Raw genomic sequence first — 20,616 nt, 5'->3', positions numbered from 1 at the left:
ATTTAATATTACTGTTTGGTTGGTTTTCTATCTGGAAAGGTGGCAGGCTCCTTGGAGAAAGAACACTATGCATATTTGGCTGCTGAGGACTGGAACTATTTTTAGTATATGTGATGTTAATTATTTTGTTCGAATTCATTGCTCTTTCATAATTACTTCTGGAATTGCGTTGTAAATGTCATAGCAACTTATTAACTCTTTGTTTTACATTTATTTAGCTTTATATATATATATAAGTTGTTCTTAGGTTGTTTTTAAAACAAGTCTGAGTTCTGCACATTGTTTTTCAGAACTGTGAAGTATGTGTTATGGTTTGAGAGACACAACACTTTATTGTTGTTTAGACAGTCATTCTATCACCTGATGACCACTCCTGACCTGGGAAAGAGATTTAGGAAAAACAAGGAAACCTGGGAGTTGAAGTATAAAGAGATTTAATAGAGTTAAGATTAATTAATATTAATAGCACTATAGAACCAATATTGATCCTGACACCAATACAGAATATGCAAAGATTATACTCAGTCAATTTTATCAGGAGGAAGCTGTGCACTCCCAGCAGTTGTGGAAAAGTGCAGTTTTCCCAAGTATTAGAAGAGAAATTAGTACTGCGTCGCTCAAACCAGAAGAGAATCTCTATGCAAAGTCCTCAAGGCATCAGCGTAAGGCCCTGCATCCCACTTTCCAAGTCAGTGAGAAAACAACATTAATTGTAATAGGGTATTAAGCTGTAAAGTCCCATCTTTTGGCCATTGCTCGTCATCATCCAATCTACAATTTGGCCACCATTGGTTACAAGAACTTTTCGTTTTCTCCCGAGTCATCGGATCTCCTCTGAACTTGTTCCAATTCTTTTAAATACAACCAAAGGGCTACGAGCAGGAATGGCAGATTGCCTTCATCCCCTATTCCACTTACTTACATTCGAGGCTTAGATTCTGGGTGATGCCATGCAGGGGGACCTGGAGAGGCAGGAGAGGTGGGCTGGAGAAATTGGTCACTTTGAGCGTGCTAAGGCACTGGCACAGGTTGCCCAGAGGAGAAGTGGAAGTTCAATCCCTGGAGGTGTTCAAAGCCAGGCTAGAGGGGGCTTTCAGCAACCTGGTCTAGCGGGAGGTGTTCCTGTGCATGGCTGGGGGGGTTGGAACTGGATGATCACCGAGGTCCCTTCCAACCTAAACCATTCAATGATTCTATGTTGCAGAGCCAATCCACACACAGAATCGAGGATGATCTAGGTGCCACCACGGAAACATGGTGGGATGACTTGCATGACTGGAGTGCTGCAGTGGATGCCTATAAACTCTTCCAACAGGGTAGGCAAGGAAGGAGAGGCGGTGGGAGGCAGTCTGTATGTTAGGGCATGTGGTGAATGTCTAGAACTTGATGCTGGTGACAACTGGGTTGAGTGTTTATGGGTAAGAATCAGGGGGACATTCTTCAAGAAGGAAGTCTGAAAAGCACAGGAGCAAGCTGACCCCACGTGCCAAAACTCGAGCCTTTTGGGAAAAAGATTGGCTTGGCTGAGCAGAGAGTTATGGTCGCAAGCCAGGAAAAAAGGGAGAATTTATGGCCTCTGGAAGAGAGGCCAGGCCACTCGTGAGGACTACCAAGATGTGGTGAAGCTATGGTGGGAGAAAACTAGGTGGGCCAAAGCCCTTCAAGGCTAAGATTTTTGGGTTTAGCACTAGAACTACCCTGGGTAAGTCTGGGATCCCCTCTGGGCTCCCCTTTGGTCCACAAGTTCTCTTTTGGGCTGGCTTCTGTCTAAGTCCGCAACTGCAGAAGAACACGTTGGACCCGTCGTTTCCTTTTGCACCCTCTTCAAGGTCAGGTGCCTTCTGTGACGGCTCAGCCCCGTCCCAACCACAGCGTCTTGCTCAGCTCTGGACTCTGTTCGGTGACATCCCTGATGGGCACCCGGGTTACAGGGGGAAGCTGGAGCTGGTCCCCAGTAAAACCCCCAAAGCGCGGAGGGAGAGACAAGTCAGGTTTCTGGCTCGGGGCGCTTTGTGCTCCACGGTGGGCTTCCGAAGAAACCTCCGCGCAGGCAGACGCAGGAAATGCCTTTTCCTGCCTTTGTGGACTGAGGCTTCTGCAGCCCCGGGCGCCCCTGGCCCACTCCTCCTCCTCTTCCTCCTCTTCCTCCTCCTCCTCCTCTTCCGGCTGTGCCTCTGCCTCTGCCGGAGCCGCTCAGCCCTCGCTCAGCCCCGGAGGGCTTTTCTCAGCACCCCTGCGGCTTTTCCTCGGGGAAGAGCACTCGCCCTGCAGTGCCTTCAGGCAGAACCCAGGTTTCCCCGCCGCCCGGGCGCACACGGCCGCCTTCGCCGCGGAGCCGCCGTCCGCAGGTGAGCCGGGCCGCGGGGCCGCCCCCCCTTCCCGGCCTCGCGCCCCCTCCGGCTCTGCCGGCCGCCGCCTGGCCCCGCGCGCGCCGGGCCGGGCCGGGCCGGGCCGCGCCGCGCCGCGCCGTGCCGCGCCGCGCGGCCCTTGGTCGCGTGCGGGGCCGTTGGGCGGCGCGAGGTGCCTCAGAGGCGGCCGCTGCCCGGACGAGGCTGCCCGGCTCTTCCCCCCGGCGCTGCCCGCGCTCCGCTGGCCTGGTTTGTAGAGTCGGTGGGCAGTCGCGCAGGAGCCGAGACAATGACCCTTGGCTCCGCGGCATCGCCAAAGCCCGGAGCCAGTGCCGCGTTTCTGCCGGGCTTCCTGATGGACGGTTTGCCGGGCTCGGTGGCTCGGCCAGCGCCTGACTTAAGGGGCCGGACGGTCGGGCTCTTGGAGTTGTGGGCGCTACTTGCAGGTCAGACTTGGTTACTGTCAGGCCAATTTGTCAGCATGTAAACATTGGCTTTGTCTTCTTGCTCGAAGGGACTGCTGCAGGCTTGAATTCTCGTAGTTCTCTAACTTGCGCTCAATGAACGGTGAGCTCAAGTGTATGCAATGGAGTTTGGCTAAACTCTGCCGAGTAAAGGTATTGCTAATAATCGTGTTTAAGAGTGTAATAGATTGGGGGGGATCTTGGCTTTGGTGTTCGATCCGGTGGCATAATCTAACCATCTGATGGTGTTAGTGTGCTAGCCATTTTGAAGGAGACATTGAGGGTTCAAAGGAATGCTGGAGAACTGTAGAAATGCTTTTCTTTCACTTTCAAGCAGAATTGGACTCAGTGATCCTTGTGAGTGCCTTCCAACTTGAGCCATTCTATGCTCTGGTGGTCCCTTGGTCTCCCGCTTCTCGCTCTTGTTTGCCCCCCTCCCCTCCCTCCCCCAGGGACAGGCCTCTGAGAAGAATCTTGGTGAAATTGAAAAGGAGTGGTTAAGTATGCCACTGAAGCCGAAAACCTTGATGGGGGGAGAGCGCTTTGCAGAATACACCCTAAGAGTTCTTGGATGCGTTAAAGAGGTCAGAGAGGAGTCTTGACGGTCAGGATTTAGGACTGAAGATTTAGGACTCTTTGGAAGAGCTTAATTTTCCAAATGTTTTGCAAGTGAAAACCGTGAAGTCAAACTAACCCCCTCCCCCCCAACCCGGCCGGGGTAAACACCCGCAAAGTGTTCAGAGCTATGTCATGATCTTTCAGTCGGTTTAATTCTCGGTTGTACTGGAAGTCCCAAAGTTTCCAAAATGGGAGAGCAATTGGCTTAACCTCATCCTGTCGAAATGCAAGCTCGTCCCTGCGCTCAAGAGCTTACATTTTAATTGAATGTGAAATGACATGGGAAGGAAAGGAATCTGGACAGTGGGCATGTGACAGCATGTGCAATGTCCGTCGCCGGGTTCTTTAGCGTGTAGCCTTCAAATAGGCAGAGGTAACGGTGCTGAGAAGGTCTTCAAAAGAACAAGCGCGTGGGATAGTGAATAGAGCGGGTGACTAAGAGGTCGCCAAGTTTTAGATGGCACTTGTGTAAGGAGGCAGTGTCTGACACACGTGTGATATTCTTCCGTAGAACGACCGAGGCTGCAGAGTTGGGGAGGCCGGATGGTTTTGCAAGCCCCCAGCGAAAGAATCCAGAGTCTTTCCTGGCTGAATTTCCTGCTGAAGTTTCAAGAACAAGTAGCAGTGGAGTAAACTTGCAAGTCTTCTCAGGCTCTTCGTTTATTCCTTTTGATTGCAGGAGTGTCTCCCCGACCAGCAGTAGTCCCGACGCCTAAAGCGAAAAGCAGTGCACCGCCAGTTCGAAGCCTTTATGATGAATTATCTAGCCTCGGACTTGGATCGATGCCTCTAAGCTCAGGAAGACCAGTAAGTGGCTTAGGTACTGGCCTGTTGGAAGCAGAAGAGGGGAGGTAGTTTACTGCTTCCGTGAGTTCTTTTAACTCCGTTGTCAGCAAACTGGCTGGTGAGCCTTCAGGTCCTGCTGCTGCTTAGTCTGGTTGCTTGGTGTGCTTGTTCCTGTGTAGCCTAACTGCGAGCTGCCGTTGTGGAGCTGTCTGCTGTTGTTAGTGATTTTCGGTGCTGTAGAGAATGCAAAGTGCAAATCCTGCCTCTGCTATGCTTTGTCCATGACAAATGCAGACTTGTGAGAGCTTTTCACCTTCCTGTAAATCTATGGGGCTGCTGATTGCCCGAAGGGCCCAAATTTGTGTTCTCTTTTCTGTTAGTGGGCACTAGAGGCATTTACTGAGCTAGGAGGACTTTTGTACTGAGGGAAAGATCTCATGAAACTTTGGGCAGGGGGGCGGGGTCAATTTTGAGAGTAACAGTACAATTTGGTTTTGGACTTTTAATGATCCTGTAGGAAATGTACGTGGCAATGTCTGTTCTTACTCTTAAAAGCGAGGGGTAACTTAAGGCAAACAGTGAATGTTCTTGCCCGATGCTTAAGTTCCCCGGAAATGCTCTCTGCTGCTCTGAGAAGTGTACCTGTAAGAATGATTTGTTACCCTTTCTGTATTTTCCTGCAGGCCAGCTTTTTTCTAACACGGAGCCCATTGGTGGAAACGATGCCATCAACTCCTGGAACAGGTAGATGTCCTGTCAAAAGAGATAAGAGAAGGCGGGTCGCCTTCCATGTTCATAAGGCTTCCGATCTTCTGTAGGAACCCGTGGCTTCTTCCTAAGCTTAATTCCGCCATCTTGTTCCCGCTTGGATTTGGTGTTCAGCTGCTGGTGTTCAGGGCTGAAGGAGAAAGTTAGCTTACGAGCCATAAAACTCCCTACCGTGCTTGCAGACGTCTTTGTCTTTGAGTCTGCAGAGAAATCTCCCGCAAGCTCTTGCATAGACAAGGGAAATGCTCGATACCGACTTTATTCTTTGAGTTTAAGCTCCTAAGCTGATCTGTCTTGCAAACGTAATTTGTTAAACAACGCCATTTCAATTTAACAGCTTCAGGGACGTTCACTCCTGCGAGTGCCAGGCAGCCTAGGAAGACTACTCCATCTCCTGCTCAGCTCTGTTGTTTTTGTGCTCGGGGCGGATCCCTAAGTGCAGCGGATCAACTTGATGGCACATGGGTAACTGTATTTGGGTAAGTAGACTTCCAAAGCATGAGAAAAATCACGGGTGAAATCCTGGCAACGTGTGGCAAGGAGGCCTTGGACGTTGCTGTTGTCTGGCATTCCTAGGTTCTGCCGGAAGTACAGCTGCGGCTGAAGCCAGTCAATGCCCCTGTTCTAGTGAAGCACCTTAACTTAAGCTGCGTGTTATTTTTTTCCAGTTAGAAAGGCAGCATTCTGCCATTGGGGTGTGGTGAAGGAAGAAAGCCTAGAAGATAATATTCCTGCAGGCCCTGCTTCTAAAATGGCATTAACACACTGGTCTCTTCTGGATTTCTAAACCCCCTTCCTAGGCTCCTGTTTTAGCACCAGATTTCATAAAGTGCTCCCGGTAAATTCTGGATTCTTTTTTTTTTTCGGTTTTTCAGATTTACTCCGGCATCAGCTTCCTATATTCTTCGACAGTTTGGGCAGTATGGAACCATCTTAAAGCATGTGGTATGTCTTAGTTTGAGATTTATTTCTGAAAACGTTGTGGCTCATTCTTTAAAAGGCTGAGTGTCACAATTGTCACTTAATGTCATCTAGATGTCCAACACGGGAAACTGGATGCATATTCAATACCAGTCTAAGCTTCAAGCCCGGAAAGCCTTAAGCAAAGATGGAAAAATGTTTGGCGACTTTATCCTGATATCTGTCAAGCCGTGTACAGATCAAGTAAGTTACCAGCTGCTTTTATGACATGGAAGGCGCTCTGCTTTTGGGCTTCCTCTTGATTTTCCCTGACCTCTTTTCTTTCTTCCCTTTTTGAATTGCAAAACCTAGCAAGTTAAGTTCTGTAGGTAGAGTCTCTTCTGCCTTACATGAGTTTTTCGTAAGCGTTTGTCCAAATTTGCTGCTGAGAAGGATCACGATTGCAAACCTCTGTGCTGCTTGGAAGTTAGAATGCACAGGATTCTGTTGTTGTACCAGATACGAAGGGAAACCATAACATAGGAGACACTTGAGCTACAAGAGTTTCCGAGACGGGAATTGGTAGCTGGAACGCTACAAGTAACGATCTAAGACACTCAATTGTCAGGTATCTGGTCTTTGTTGCTTTTGAAATGCCTGTTTTTTGTGGCTACTGTCCGCTTTGAAATATCCCTAACCAAAGCCATAGTCGTTAGCCTGTATGTTTGGAGGCAAGAGAGACTGCTGGAGACCAATGCATTTGAGGGTTTGGCCTTAGTCTGTAAAGCTCTGCCTTGCAATTGGCAATTGGATAGGATGGATTTGGCATCAGTGCTTCGGCTTCTGATTGAAAAGGAGCAGGTAGTTCCATGGGTCAGTTCCCCTTGTGTTGAGCAGAGGCAGCTGCCACCCCCACGGGACGCTACCCCTATGCTGTATTTTGGATAGCCGTCTGCGGCCAGACGGGCTTCTCAATGTCTGTCGTCCCGATGGGCTTCTCAATGTCTGTCGTCCCGAGGCTGTTGAAGGCTGTGCTCTGCTGAGTCTAATGCAGCAAATCGGGTCTCCCCAGGCTGGTTGCCATTTCCCGTCTTGTGTTCTCTGGGTTCTTGTGGAACTTGTGGTTCCCATCGGGTCGCTTGCTGCCCCTTCCATTCTGCACGCATTCCCTTCCAAACACAGCTGACAAAAATGGAGCCTTCTGCCTCCTTTTCTAGCATTTGCCAAGGGGACTGAGTGAAACTCCTTGGCAAACTGAACCTGAGCCAAAAGCTGCCAGCGGGTAAAGGACTGGAGAGGCTCCTCTAGGGCTCGGCTAGAATATTCTTAGAAGTCTTTGGAAAGAGGATGTTGTGCTACGTGTGTTCATCTGGGCCTGAAAAAAAGTTACTTCTTGAAGACTGCTGCAAGTCTTACCATTTTTTATTTTCTCTGCACTGTTTCAAACTTGGCTGCCGCTTAGGACCTACAGTGAACAGATGACAAGCTTCCACTGCTGTGCAATGGCATAATGCAACCTATCAATGCTTGCAGTGAGAGAAATGCTTGGTGGTGCTCTGTACTGACAGGCAATTTACCTGTCAATTTACCTTGCTGGCTCAGAAATGTGAACGGATGTTATGAGACGATTCCGGATAATAATTCTAGATACTAAAGGTTGAAGTACTGCTTTGTGGTACTTGATTACATTCTACTATGCCTCTTTTTAAGAGTGTGATGGCCAACTTGGAAAGAAGCTCTAGATTTCCTACGATGAGACCTCTTGCCCCAGCATATCAAGCTTCCGTGAGACACTATCAGGTATTTTAAGGGAACAGAAGCGCGTGTTTCTTTGTGCTGTCTCCTCTGAGTTGGATGAGGCTGTACGCTCAATCACTTCCACGTGACTTTGGCCTCGATCTTCTCCTCCTGTCGTTTCTTTAAAGATGTGCCTCAAGTACAACCTCACTCTCTTCAGGCTCTGAAATAACGATAATACTGATAATGATGGTAGTCCTGATAATAATGATAAATGAATTGATGACTTGTCCTGTTTCCAGAGGTTAAGGACTTGTTTTGAAACTCTTTCAAACGTAGTCTGTGCAAATAGAGTAGCACTTGGGAAAAGAAAAAGACCTGGTTGGTATAATGAGAATTAACTGTGTGTTGACTGACTCTCTCTATTTTCTCTCTTCCTTTTTCCCCCTGCCTTCTAGGTGGTTTCTGACAGACACGGTCCTAGGAAAGGTGAATTTATTGTATCTAAAGGAATGGGATCTGTGTTTGGTTGGTAATATACAAGAGGAAGTAACACACTAAGTTGGTCAGGGTTTCAAAGATGCTACTGGCATCTGTGGTCAGGTGTAGAAGGACTGGTGGCAGGATTTTAACTTGCGTGTCACCTGTTACAGCGTCAGTTAATTCAGCAGACACGTAGCTTGCACTTTAAATGATGGCAATGTCGACACGTTTTTAAACACTGAGCAAGTGTAATAGAAGTGCTTTTTTCCCCATTTGTGCTCTGGTTGCCTGATTGTAGAAAACCTATCAGTGCTGGCTTTTTTTCCCTCTGTACGTTGCTTCCCCGTAAGTTGGACGTGTTTAAAATGGCAGCTTTATTTACCGATGCCTTTCATCTTACTGTTTGTTTCTTTTTTCTTTTCTTTTCTTTTTTTTTTTTTCTTTTTTTTTGTTGTCTGGAAAGGTGGCAGGCTCCTTGGAGAAAGAACACTGTGCATATTTGGCTTCTGGGGACCGGGACTGTTCTTAGTATATGTGATGTTAATTATTTTGTTTGGATTCGTTGCTCTTTCATAATTATCTCTGGCATGGCATTCTAAATGTCATAGCGACTTTTTAACTCTGTTTTCTATAGAAAGCTGAATAAATGTAAGTTGTTCTTAGGTTGTTTTTTAAACAAGCGTGAGTTCTGCACATCGTTTTTCCGAACCGTGAAGTATGATGCTGCCTAACGATTCTCAAAGCGTGATCAGCCGAGCAGATGCTGCTGATTTTTACCGCAGTGGTAGCAACCAGCGTTAAAACTAGCTCATGTTTAAATGTCGTCTCCGTGGGTCTTTTACAGCAGCACGCACGTAACAGGTAGGAAACTGTAGCATTCTAAGCTATGAAATGTTGAGTTGAAAGAGCTGAATAGAAAAACGCAACGTGTCCGTGGAATACCCTGTTGGTCAGCTGGGGTCAGCTGTCCCGGCTGTGTCTCCTGCCAGCTTCTCGGGCACCCCCAGCCTACTGGCTGGTGGGGTGCTGTGAGAAGCAGAAAAGGCCTGGACCCGGTGTAAGCGCTACTCAGCAGTAACTCAAATGTCCCTGTGTGTTTCGATTTGGTGTCTGTGTTGGTGTGGGTCAACATCAGCATTTCCGTTTGGGTCAGGAGTGTGATTGCCAGGTGAATACCCAGGCATACCTATTTCCGTGCTTTGCTTCACGCTGCAGCGTGGTCTGAAAGTTCTTCAGCTGCACTTCTCTGATGCCACGACACCAAAAGGTTAGTCCAGGAGCATGCCTAATGTCCCTCGGATGCTAATGTGGTCCCTACAGGGGGGTTCTCCACCCGGTGTGCGAGAGCCAATCAACACACTGAGTCGAGATAGTTGTTTTCATTTCAATTCTGCAGGATCAGGTGCCGGGCATTTAACAAGAGCCAGCGCACCTCACGTTGCCAACCACCCCGCTGAGTCTCCAGGATGAAGCTCCTGTACCGGAGAATCCAGGGGCGGAGGAGCTCGCTGAGTAAGAATCCCGTGTAAGGATGACAAAACACGCAAAAGAGACAACAAATAATTGTGGAACATTCCCTCCCCTTTAAGAGGCATTTGATCGCTTGGCGTACCCAGACTTTTACCGGGATACAGTTTTCCAGGCAATACTTCAAAAGGATTCGGTCCTTGCCTCGCTCCTGGAGCAATTCGGAACCCCTGTGAATGAAATGAGGCCCGTTATCAGAGGAGGACCCCTCAGGAGTTCCCAATCTAGGAATTACTTCTTTTAACAGAGCTTTGACAACTTCTCTCGCCCAATTGGTGCGGCAAGGGAAAGCTTCCGGCCAGCTCGAAAAGGTGTCTCCCAAAACAAGCCGAGATTTGAACTTTTCTCTGAGTTGCCAAAATGTGGAATCTCTTTGCCAGTGTTGCCCGGGAGCTATCCCTGTTGGGGGATAGTAGTTGCTTAGTGTAAATAAGTAAGTTTTAATGAGAATAAATTACTTTGGGTGTGATTTGCGCTGTTGGCCTAGGTTTACTTGGCACGAGGAGCTAGATTTGTTGAAGCCTTCAGGCGGGCATAGAGTTCTTTTTCTTAGTGATTTTCCTCGCAGCTGGTAGAGGGCTGTGTTTAGTCTTTTCCTATGGGGAAGATGTTGATATCGCACTGATGTTTCTGTAGTGTTTTTCCCAAGCCTGGGACTCTTCAGTTCTCCATGTTCTTCCAGGAGCGCAGGTGCACAAGGAGTGTAAGCCAGAAGATAAGGAGGCTCCAACCCTGGGCTGAAACTGCAGATCAACAAGAGAAGAGCCAGCCTGCCCGGACACAGAAGGCGGCGGCAGCAGCCAGATGTTAGAAGACACCAGGCCAAGAATCACCTTGGGACTAAAGGACGCGTGGAGAGCGTGTGGAGAGCGCGTGAGGGGCGGGGGTATAGATCACGAGTGTGTAATTGCCCAGGGATTTCTTTGTTGGCGGTCCCTGTCTTTTGGAGGCACCCAGCCCGGGCTGTCAGTGCTGCTGTACCTCTCAATTAAATTCATTATTTTATAAAATCCGAGGCCTGAGACTCTGATGCGGGAAACTTAGGGCCAAGCCTGAAGAAGAAGGAAGCGCACTGGAGAGTAGGGGTGTGGGGGGTGGGGGGCGTGGGAGGGGGGGTGTGGGGGGGTGTGGGGGTGTGGTGTAAATTAGTATTTAATGAAATACTAATCATGAAATAAAAAGAAATAATGAAAAATATAGACAAAACCGTATCAAGCTCCCGAGATGACAGTCGCGACGCTGGCTGACACTGGGGCAGTCCCAGGCTGGACTCAGTGACGGACGGGAACTGAATTCCGGATCTGCATTCAGGATCAGGATCACAGGCAGACGAAGAGAGTCCTCCTCAGACGTCGGCCACTGGAGGAAGAGAGCTGACCCTTTGATCCCTCAGTTTTTATACTGAGCATGAGGCAGATGGGATGGAATACCCTGTTGGTCAGGTTTGGGTCACCTGTCCTGTCCGCTCCTCCCTGCAGGTGGGACCCCACTATGCTTTTCCGCTTCCGACCCTCCAGCGGGGCAAATAACAAAGTTGGTTGGCCTTGGGTGTTACAGCAATAAGCATAAGCAAGAGCCTCTCTGCATACCATGCCTGGGCATCAGCTATAAACAATTGGTCTTATCACTCTGAGAGAGTGAGCACTCTCTGCACAAGATGCAGTTAATTTCAGTAGTTGGAGAGGCCCAGCTAAGAAGCGACGTTACCGAACAAAATTGGTTCTGTTTTACCTCAAACCCGGACACTCCCCAGTTGGGGTTGTGAGTCAACATCACGGTTTCTGAGAGCTGATACCTTCCTTCAGGGTTTCCTCGATGGGATCCAAGAGATTGTTTCCAATGGCACAGGTCAGAGGTAGTCAAGGGGACATGGACAAAAACTGGCATACCCCTACCGCTTGTCTCAGGGGCGCCTGCATTGCCGGTTGGGAGTGTCCCCGACTCCTCCTGGACACGGGGCTGAAGCTTTCATTTCCCTTCCGCCCTTTTTCTTGAACTCCCCCCCAGGACTCCCCCGGTTGTCTCCTGTCTCTACCTCAGGGTAGAGGGGGACCTGGACAGGCTGGAGAGGTGGGCCCGTGCCAACCTCCTGAAGTTGAACAAGGCCAAGTGCAAGGTCCTACCTCAGGGTCGGGGCAATCCCAAGCACAGATCCAGGCTGGGGGGAGAATGGATCGAGAGCAGCCCTGAGGAGAAGGAGCTGGGGGTGCTGATTGAGGAGAAGCTCAGCATGAGCCGGCAAAGCGTGATCACAGCCCAGAAGGCCAACCGTGTCCTGGGCTGCATCAGAAGATGCGTGGCCAGCAGGTCAAGGGAGGCGATTCTGCCCCTCTACTCTGCTCTGGTGAGACCCCACCTGGAGTACTGCGTCCAGCTCTGGAGCCCCCAACACAGGGAAGACATGGACCTGTTGGAGCGGGCCCAGAGGAGGGCCTCCGAGGTGATCAGAGGGCTGGAGCACCTCTCCTGTGAGGACAGGCTGAGAGAGCTGGGGTTGTTCAGCGTGGAGAAGAGAAGGCTCAAGTGGTTGGTGCGCACTGAAGTCCTGTCCCATCCAATTCTCTGCCACTCATGAGGACTACCAAGATGTGGTGAGGCTATGTTGCGTGAAAATTAGAACAAGCCCTTCAAGTCTCAGATTTCTGGGTTTATTTCCATTCTGTAGAATGGGGGTCCAGCCATTTAACAACAGCCAGCACACCTCATGTTTCCAAACACCCGATATTTACTACAGTCAAACACAGCCAATTGGTCAGTAATGATTCCCTGGGCACTCCTGATGAGACATCTGCATCCAAGCTCATGTTTAATCCAGTCAGGGAGGTTACCCGATGAGCATGCTCATGAGTCACAAAGGGGGGGTGTCTTTTAGCACCAGAACTACCCAGGGGCAGTCTGGGATCCCCTCTGGGCTCCCCTTTGGTCCACAAGTTCTCTTTTGGGCTGGCTTCTGTCTAAGTCCGCAACTGCAGAAGAACACGTTGGACCCGTCGTTTCCTTTTGCACCCTCTTCAAGGTCAGGTGCCTTCTGTGACGGCTCAGCCCCGTCCCAACCACAGCGTCTTGCTCAGCTCTGGACTCTGTTCGGTGACATCCCTGATGGGCACCCGGGTTACAGGGGGAAGCTGGAGCTGGTCCCCAGTAAAACCCCCAAAGCGCGGAGGGAGAGACAAGTCAGGTTTCTGGCTCGGGGCGCTTTGTGCTCCACGGTGGGCTTCCGAAGAAACCTCCGCGCAGGCAGACGCAGGAAATGCCTTTTCCTGCCTTTGTGGACTGAGGCTTCTGCAGCCCCGGGCGCCCCTAGCCCACCTGCCTCCGCCTCCGCCTTTGCCTCTGCCGGAGCCGCTCAGCCCTCGCTCAGCCCCGGAGGGCTTTTCTCAGCACCCCTGCGGCTTTTCCTCGGGGAAGAGCACTCGCCCTGCAGTGCCTTCAGGCAGAACCCAGGTTTCCCCGCCGCCCGGGCGCACACGGCCGCCTTCGCCGCGGAGCCGCCGTCCGCAGGTGAGCCGGGCCGCGGGGCCGCCCCCCCTTCCCGGCCTCGCGCCCCCTCCGGCTCTGCCGGCCGCCGCCTGGCCCCGCGCGCGCCGGGCAGGGCCGGGCCGGGGCGGGGCGGGCCGGGCCGGGTCGTGCCGCGCGGCCCTTGTGCGCGTGCGGGGCCGTTGGGCGGCGCGAGGTGCCTCAGAGGCGGCTGCTGCCCGGACGAGGCTGCCCGGCCCGTCCCCCCGGCGCTGCCCGCCCTCCGCTGGCCTGCTGAGTAGGCCCGGACCGGGGCTGTCCGTCGCTTCTGGCGGTGCTGCACGTTGGGGGAGTCCGGAGGCCGCGGGGCTGAAGTTGGGTGATGGGAGACGGCGCCAGGATGAGCCCCTTCTCCTGGGGTAAAGCGAAAAGGCTTGTGGGTTTAAACCAAGGGGCCGGTGCTCCGGGGTATAAGATCCGCCCCTGAAGCACCCCGAAAGCAGGTACAGCTCAGGGGGGTGGCGAGTGCGGCTGCGGTGGCAGGGCCTCGGTGAAGTCGCGACGTGGCTGGCGTGAGCCCGCGGTGCTGTGTTGGAGTACATTCCCCTGTCTAGGGTGCGGAACCGGCCAGCAGGGCAGGAGAATCCAGCCTTGGCATGATGGCCTTTACCAAAGAAAGACCTTTGAAACAACCCCATAATTACCCTCTAACCCGGAAATCCAGCTGTAGCCGAAGCAGTGTGTTTTAACAATGAAGTCTCAGCGTGGCAGTTCTTGTCATTGCAAAAAAATGCCAGATTATGATAAACTTTTATTACTTGTAAAATACGTTATTAGAACAAACTTAGTCACTTAGTGTACATTGTTTTACGTTTTTTTAATGGAACATCCATTTATGCTGTAGAAAAGTCTCGATCACTTGGCTGCTTCCATGGTTTTTTGTGTGTTTTTTTTTCATTAATACAGGAGCTGAGCCAAAGAGTCCTGGCTCCCGAACATCTCCAGTACCTGAGGAGAGTTTTGAGTTTCTTCCTGAATTCTTGATGGGCAATTTACCTATACCAGAGGCTCCGGAACCCTATGCTTTAAACAGCCGTGCAGTTGGTGTAATGGAAATGAGCTCTCCGCTACTTGCAGGTCAGAATTCGTCTGATTCTTGTCTGGTCCCCCTAAATAAAAGCCTTCTAAGGAAATAGATATGAAATTGAAAATAATTGTGTGAATTTCACCTAACTGTTTTTAAAAGGGTTTATTACAGCTTCAGGGTATGAACTCTAGAAAAGTGGGAACCAGTAAGGTACTAAGGTGGGCCTCCCAAAATGAGTGGTTAAGTATGCCACTGAAGCCGAAAACCTTGATGGGGGTAGAGCGCTTTGCAGAATACACCCTAAGAGTTCTTGGATGCGTTAAAGAGGTCAGAGAGGAGTCTTGACGGTCAGGATTTAGGACTGAAGATTTAGGACTCTTTGGAAGAGCTTAATTTTCCAAATGTTTTGCAAGTGAAAACCGTGAAGTCAAACTAACCCCCTCCCCCCCAACCCGGCCGGGGTAAACACCCGCAAAGTGTTCAGAGCTATGTCATGATCTTTCAGTCCGTTTAATTCTCGGTTGTACTGGAAGTCCCAAAGTTTCCAAAATGGGAGAGCAATTGGCTTAACCTCATCCTGTCGAAATGCAAGCTCGTCCCTGCGCTCAAGAGCTTACATTTTAATTGAATGTGAAATGACATGGGAAGGAAAGGAATCTGGACAGTGGGCATGTGACAGCATGTGCAATGTCCGTGTGTGTTTTTGTAGGGTTCTTTAGCGTGTAGGACATCTCGAGTCTTTTGCATCTTTACTACAGGGAAGTTAGTCTCTGAAACAATTAAAAATGCAACCAACAGGCCTTAAAATAGCTTAAAAAGAACAAGCACATGTGATAGACTGCCTAATAATCCAGTATATTCACTAAAAGTTTTAGATGGCACTTGTGTAAGGAGGCAGTGTCTGACACACGTGTGATATTCTTCCGTAGAACGACCGAGGCTGCAGAGTTGGGGAGGCCAGATGGTTTTGCAAGCCCCCAGCGAAAGAATCCAGAGTCTTTCCTGGCTGAATTTCCTGCTGAAATTTCAAGAACAAGTAGCAGTGGAGTAAACTTCCAAGTCTCAGGCTCTTCATTTGTTCCTTTTGATTGCAGGAGGATCTCCCCCACCACTAGTAGTCCCAACACATAAAGAGAAAAGCGGTGCACCACCAGTTCGAAGTCTTTATGATGAATTATCTAGTCCTGGATCGACGCCTCTAAGCTCAAGAAGACCAGTAAGTGGCTTAGGTACTGACCTGTTCGAAGCAGAAGAGGGGAGGTAGTTTACTGCTTCCGTGAATTCTTTTAACTCCTTTGTCTCAACTGCTGTAGCAAACTGGCTGGTGACCCTTCAGGTCCTGCTGCTGCTTAGTCTGGTTGCTTGGTATGCCTGTTCCTGTGTAGCCTAACTGCGAGCTGCCGTTGTGGAGCTGTCTCCTGTTGTTAGTGATTTTCGGTGCTGTAGAGAATGCAAAGTGCAAATCCTGCCTCTGCTATGCTTTGTCCATGACAAATGCAGACTTGTGAGAGCTTTTTACCTTCTTGTAAATCTATTGGGCTGCTGATTGCCCGAAGGGCCCAAATTTGTGTTCTCTTTTCTGTTAGTGGGCACTAGAGGCATTTACTGAGCTAGGAGGACTTTTGTACTGAGGGAAAGATCATCAAACTTTGGGGAGGGAGATGGGGTCAATTTTGAAAGAGTAACAAAAAATTTATACAAGGTCATTCTAATAATAAGCTCCAATACTTACCTCAAGCGAGCAGCCAAACATTAGTAGGTTCTTTTTTGGTGAACATGATTCTTTAGATGCAAGGAGAAGGCCTCACTGAATGTGCAGTCCTTTTTTGTGTGTTACCTTCTGAAAAGTTTATTTTTAAAGTTCAAGTTCTCTGCGAAGGACAGAACCCAACTGACCTAAAAGACTGGATATTTAAAAAAGAACCAAAAATAAAGAAGGACCAGCTTTCAGAATACATGTTGCTAGGCAGAGTGGTGCTCAAATTTTGTTTGATCTTGCATCTGAGACGTGCCCTGATTCAGACTAAAAATGTACTAAAATTGTTTTGGATATTGAGATCCTTCTATGTTAAAAAGCAAATAACTCCTGGCTGCTAAAGCTGGAAGTATACTTTCCTTTAGCACAGTTGCAGTAAGGAGTTGAGCGGATAAGGAAGTCAGTGGTGAGGAATACCAGTGGGGATGATGCTCTCGTGATTTGTAAGCCTTTTAGACAGTGAAAATCAGATGCTGGTGACTAATGATCCTGGCATGCTTTCCATCAGGATGCAGGTGAATGTGTGAATTGCTCTACTACAGCACTGGCGAGATGCCTGGGTTTTTTTGAAAAATTAAATCTTACAGATTTCTGAGTATCAATACCAAGAGCTGCTTGGTTTCACAAAGCATATGCGATTGGTGTTAGGTAAGGGATTCTTCAGTTCCTATTGCCTAAAGCTCACCCTAAGCCTAACTAAGCTTTCTTCTTGTGTACTGGTAGCTCTTTCTTGTTAGATGCTAAAATATTGCAGACAGTGCCTGAATCCTATTGCTTGTGGCGCTTCCCTTCAGGAGTTTGCTCTACACTCCCATGCTATCTCTGATCGTTGCACTGAAGCCTCTGATCAGGAAAGTTAACTGCCTTCTCTTCTAAGGCTTAGTCATCAGCTGGAAATGCCAGAATGGCATTCCAGAGGCCGACTGGCTGTCCAGACAATCTGCTAGGCAGCGTGCTAGAACGTAATACCATTGTCAAATCACTTTTCGTTGCTAACTTTTAATAATCTTGTATGAAATGTACTTGGAAATGCCTGGAAATGCTCTCGGCTGATCTGAGAAGTGCACCTGTAAGAATGATTTGTTACTCTTTCTGTATTTTACTGCAGGCCAGCTTCTCTCTAACACAAAGCCCATTGGTTGGAACTCTGCCAGCAACTCCTGGAACAGGTAGATATCATGTCAAAATAGATAATCGACTGTCTTACAGCTTTCCTTAAGAGAGAAAAACCATTACTGTTCAAGCTGCATCAATTCCTTGCTAGTTCACGAAGGACTTGTATCTTTCTTTACGGGCTTTTCAAAAGGGATGTGGATGTGAACAGGAAATGGTTTTCCACTTTGAGATAAACTAAATTGCAATCAGCTTTGTTTATTCCTTATTCAAGATGTGTTGTTGAAGTGAGCACAGAGGTAATTGTGCTTGAGTGAAGCTGCTGAGATCTATGGGTTGCCTTGAATCTTCATAAGGATTTCAATCTTCTGTATGAACCCATGGCTTCTTCCTAAGCTTAATTCTGCCGTTTTGTTCCCGCTTGGATTCTGTATTCAACTACTGGTGTTCAGGGCTGAAGGAGAAAGTTAGCTTACGAGCCATAAAACTCCCTACCGTGCTTGCAGACGTCTTTGTCTGAGTCTGCAGAGAAATCTCCCGCAAGCTCTTGCATAGACAAGGGAAATGCTCGATACCGACTTTATTCTTTGAGTTTAAGCTCCTAAGCTGATCTGTCTTGCAAACGTAATTTGTTAAACAACGCCATTTCAATTTAACAGCTTCAGGGACGTTCACTCCTGCGAGTGCCGGACAGCATAGGAAGACTACTCTATCTCCTGCTCAGCTAGATCCTTTTTATACTCAGGGTGATTCCCTAACTTCAGAGGATCAACTTGATGACACATGGGTAACTGTATTTGGGTAAGTAGACTTCCAAAGCATGAGAAAAATCACGGGTGAAATCCTGGCAATGTGTGGCAAGGAGGCCTTGGACGTTGCTGTTGTCCGGCATTCCTAGGTTCTGCCAGAAGTACAGCTGCGGCTGAAGCCAGTCAATGCCCCTGTTCTAGTGAAGCACCTTAACTTAAGCTGCGTGTTATTTTTTTCCAGTTAGAAAGGCAGCATTCTGCCATTGGGGTGTGGTGAAGGAAGGAAACCTGGAAGCCTAAGCTGTGGTGAAGGAAAGAAGCCTAATATTCCTGCAGGCCCTGCTTCTAAAATGGCATTAACACACTGGTCTCTTCTGGATTTCTAAAACCCCTTCCTAGGCTTCTATTTTAGCACCAGATTTCATAAACTACTCATTTTAATTTTTTTGTATATTTTTTCCACGTTACAGATTTCCTCAAGCATCAGCTTCATATATTCTTCTACAATTTGCACAGTATGGAAACATATTAAAGCATGTGGTATGTCTTAGTTTGAGATTTATTTCTGAAAATGTTCTAGCTCATTCTTTAGAAGGCTGAGTGTCACACTAGTCTCATAATCTCATCTAGATGTCCAACACAGGAAACTGGATGCATATTCAATACCAGTCTAAGCTTCAAGCCCGGAAAGCCTTAAGCAAAGATGGAAGAATTTTTGGTGAATGTATCATGATTGGTGTCAAGCCGTGTATAGATAAAGTAAGTTACCAGCTGCTTTTCTTTAATTATGAGGCACTCTGCTTTTGGGCTTCCTCTTGATTTTCCCTGACCTCTTTTCTTTTTTCCCTTTTTGAATTGCAAAACCTAGCAAGTTAAGTTCTGTAGGTAGAGTCTTTTCTGTCTGAAAAACATGAGTTTTTCTTAAGTATTTGTCCAAATTTGCTGCTGAGAAGGATCACGATTGCAAACGTCCGTGCTGCTTGGAATTTAGAATGCACAGGATTCTGTTGTTGTACCAGATACGAAGGGAAACCATAACAGGAGACACTTGAGCTACAAGAGTTTCCTAGATGCGAATTGGTGGCATTCATGGGCTGCAATAGATATGTGGTGGCAGATGGCGACTGTTACTGCTCCTAATGGTCCCTCTTTTTTATGTGACTCTTCATCGTGTTCTGCCTTTTCAGTTTATCGTAGTGCATTAGGCTGAAAATTTGATAACAAGGCACTCTACCCCCATAAAATCATGTTCCTTTCTTTTAAATAGTGGTTTGAGTAGGGCTGGCTGTATTTCAGGCTAATTTGATCACGAGCTATTAGTTTCTAGGCATGGACAACGCTCTAACCATTAGTTCCTGCAACATTTTCAATTGGTTTCTATACCCCTGTGCTCTTGTGCTAGAGCTTCTAATCTGTTCTTACCTTATTTCCTACTTTGGTGTCCACTCTGTATCAACTACTGAACTGCTGAAAAGGTGAAACACTAGAAGTACTGGTCTAAGACATTTATCTTGATCTTAATTGCTTTTGAATTTTCTATTTTGTGGTATCCTGGGTTGAGGTAAAACAGGTAAAACAAATTTTCTGTTCAGTAATTTTAGAATATTCTTAGAAGTCTTTGGAAAGAGGATGTTGTGCTACGTGTGTTCATCTGGGCCTGAAAAAAAGTTACTTCTTGAAGACTGCTGCAAGTCTTACCATTTTTTATTTTCTCTGCACTGTTTCAAACTTGGCTGCCGCTTAGGACCTACAGTGAACAGATGACAAGCTTCCACTGCTGTGCAATGGCATAATGCAACCTATCAATGCTTGCAGTGAGAGAAGTGCTTGGTGGTGCTCTGTATTGACAGGCAATTTTGCTGGTCTTTGCTGGCTCAGAAATGTGAACGTATGTTATCAGACAATTCTGGATAATAAATATTTAAGTTTACTAAAGTATGTGTTTATGTTATATTATGCATCTTTTTAAGAGTGTGATGGAAAACTTTGAAAGAAGCTCTACATCCTCAATCTCTTCAGTTTTTACTCCACCTACAAAATCTGTTGGAACACCGGTGCAACCTGCAAATTATACTACAAGGATTTCTACAATGAGACCTCTTGCAACAGCATATAAAGCTTCCACTAGTGACTATCAGGTATTTTAAGGGAACAGAAGTGCATGTTTCTTTGTGCTGTCTCCTCTGAGTTGGATGAGGCTGTACACGCAATCACTTCCACGTGACTTTGGCCTCGATCTTCTCCTCCTGTCGTTTCTTTAAAGATGTGGTCCAAGTCCAAACTCACTCTGTTCAGGGTCTGAAATAATAACACTACTACTGAAAAATAATAAATTAATGACTTGTGATTCCAGAGGTTAAGGACTTGTTTTGAAACTCTTTCAAACGTAGTCTGTGCAAATAGAGTAGCACTTGGGAAAAGACTTGGTTGGTATAATGAGAAAACTGTGTGTTGACTGACTCTCTCTATTTTCTCTCTTCCTTTTTCCCTCTGTCTTCTAGGTGGTTTCTGACAGACAAACTCCTAGGAAAGGTGAAAGTATTGTATCTAAAGCAATGGAATATGTTTTTGGTTGGTAATGTACAAGAGGAAGTAACACACTAAGTTGGTCAGGGTTTCAAAGATGCTACTGGCATCTGTGGTTAGTTGTGTAACTACTGGTGGCAGGATTTTAATGTCCATCTCAACTGTTACGCCTTCAGTTAATTCAGCAGACATGTAGCTTGCACTTTAAGTGATGGCAATGTAGACGTGGTTTTAAAATGTGAGCAAGTGTAAATAAAGTGCTTTTTTCCCCACTGTGTGCTCTGATTTTGTGACTTTA

The 20,616-nt window shown here is 47.8% G+C and overlaps 1 protein-coding gene across 1 annotated transcript; it reads left to right on the top strand.

Moving 5' to 3' along the window:
• Positions 1-950: 950 nt before the first annotated feature.
• Positions 951-20,587, top strand: LOC309672466 (nucleoporin NUP35-like; the record flags this gene model as incomplete). The annotated part of the gene is made up of 9 exons (XM_082483995.1): positions 951-979; positions 13,992-14,224; positions 15,269-15,390; positions 17,039-17,099; positions 17,703-17,844; positions 18,263-18,332; positions 18,423-18,551; positions 19,763-19,930; positions 20,294-20,587. The coding sequence occupies 9 exons, from the start codon at positions 951-953 to the stop codon at positions 20,369-20,371; spliced, it is 1,032 nt and encodes a 343-aa protein (XP_082340121.1). The 3' UTR covers positions 20,372-20,587.
• Positions 20,588-20,616: the final 29 nt, after the last annotated feature.

The sequence above is a fragment of the Vanellus vanellus genome (genome assembly GCF_965231255.1).
Source record: "Vanellus vanellus genome assembly, chromosome: 5".
Lineage (NCBI taxonomy): Eukaryota > Metazoa > Chordata > Aves > Charadriiformes > Charadriidae > Vanellus > Vanellus vanellus.
Note: the sequence above shows the minus strand (reverse complement) of the source record. Positions and strands in the feature narration are given on the sequence as shown.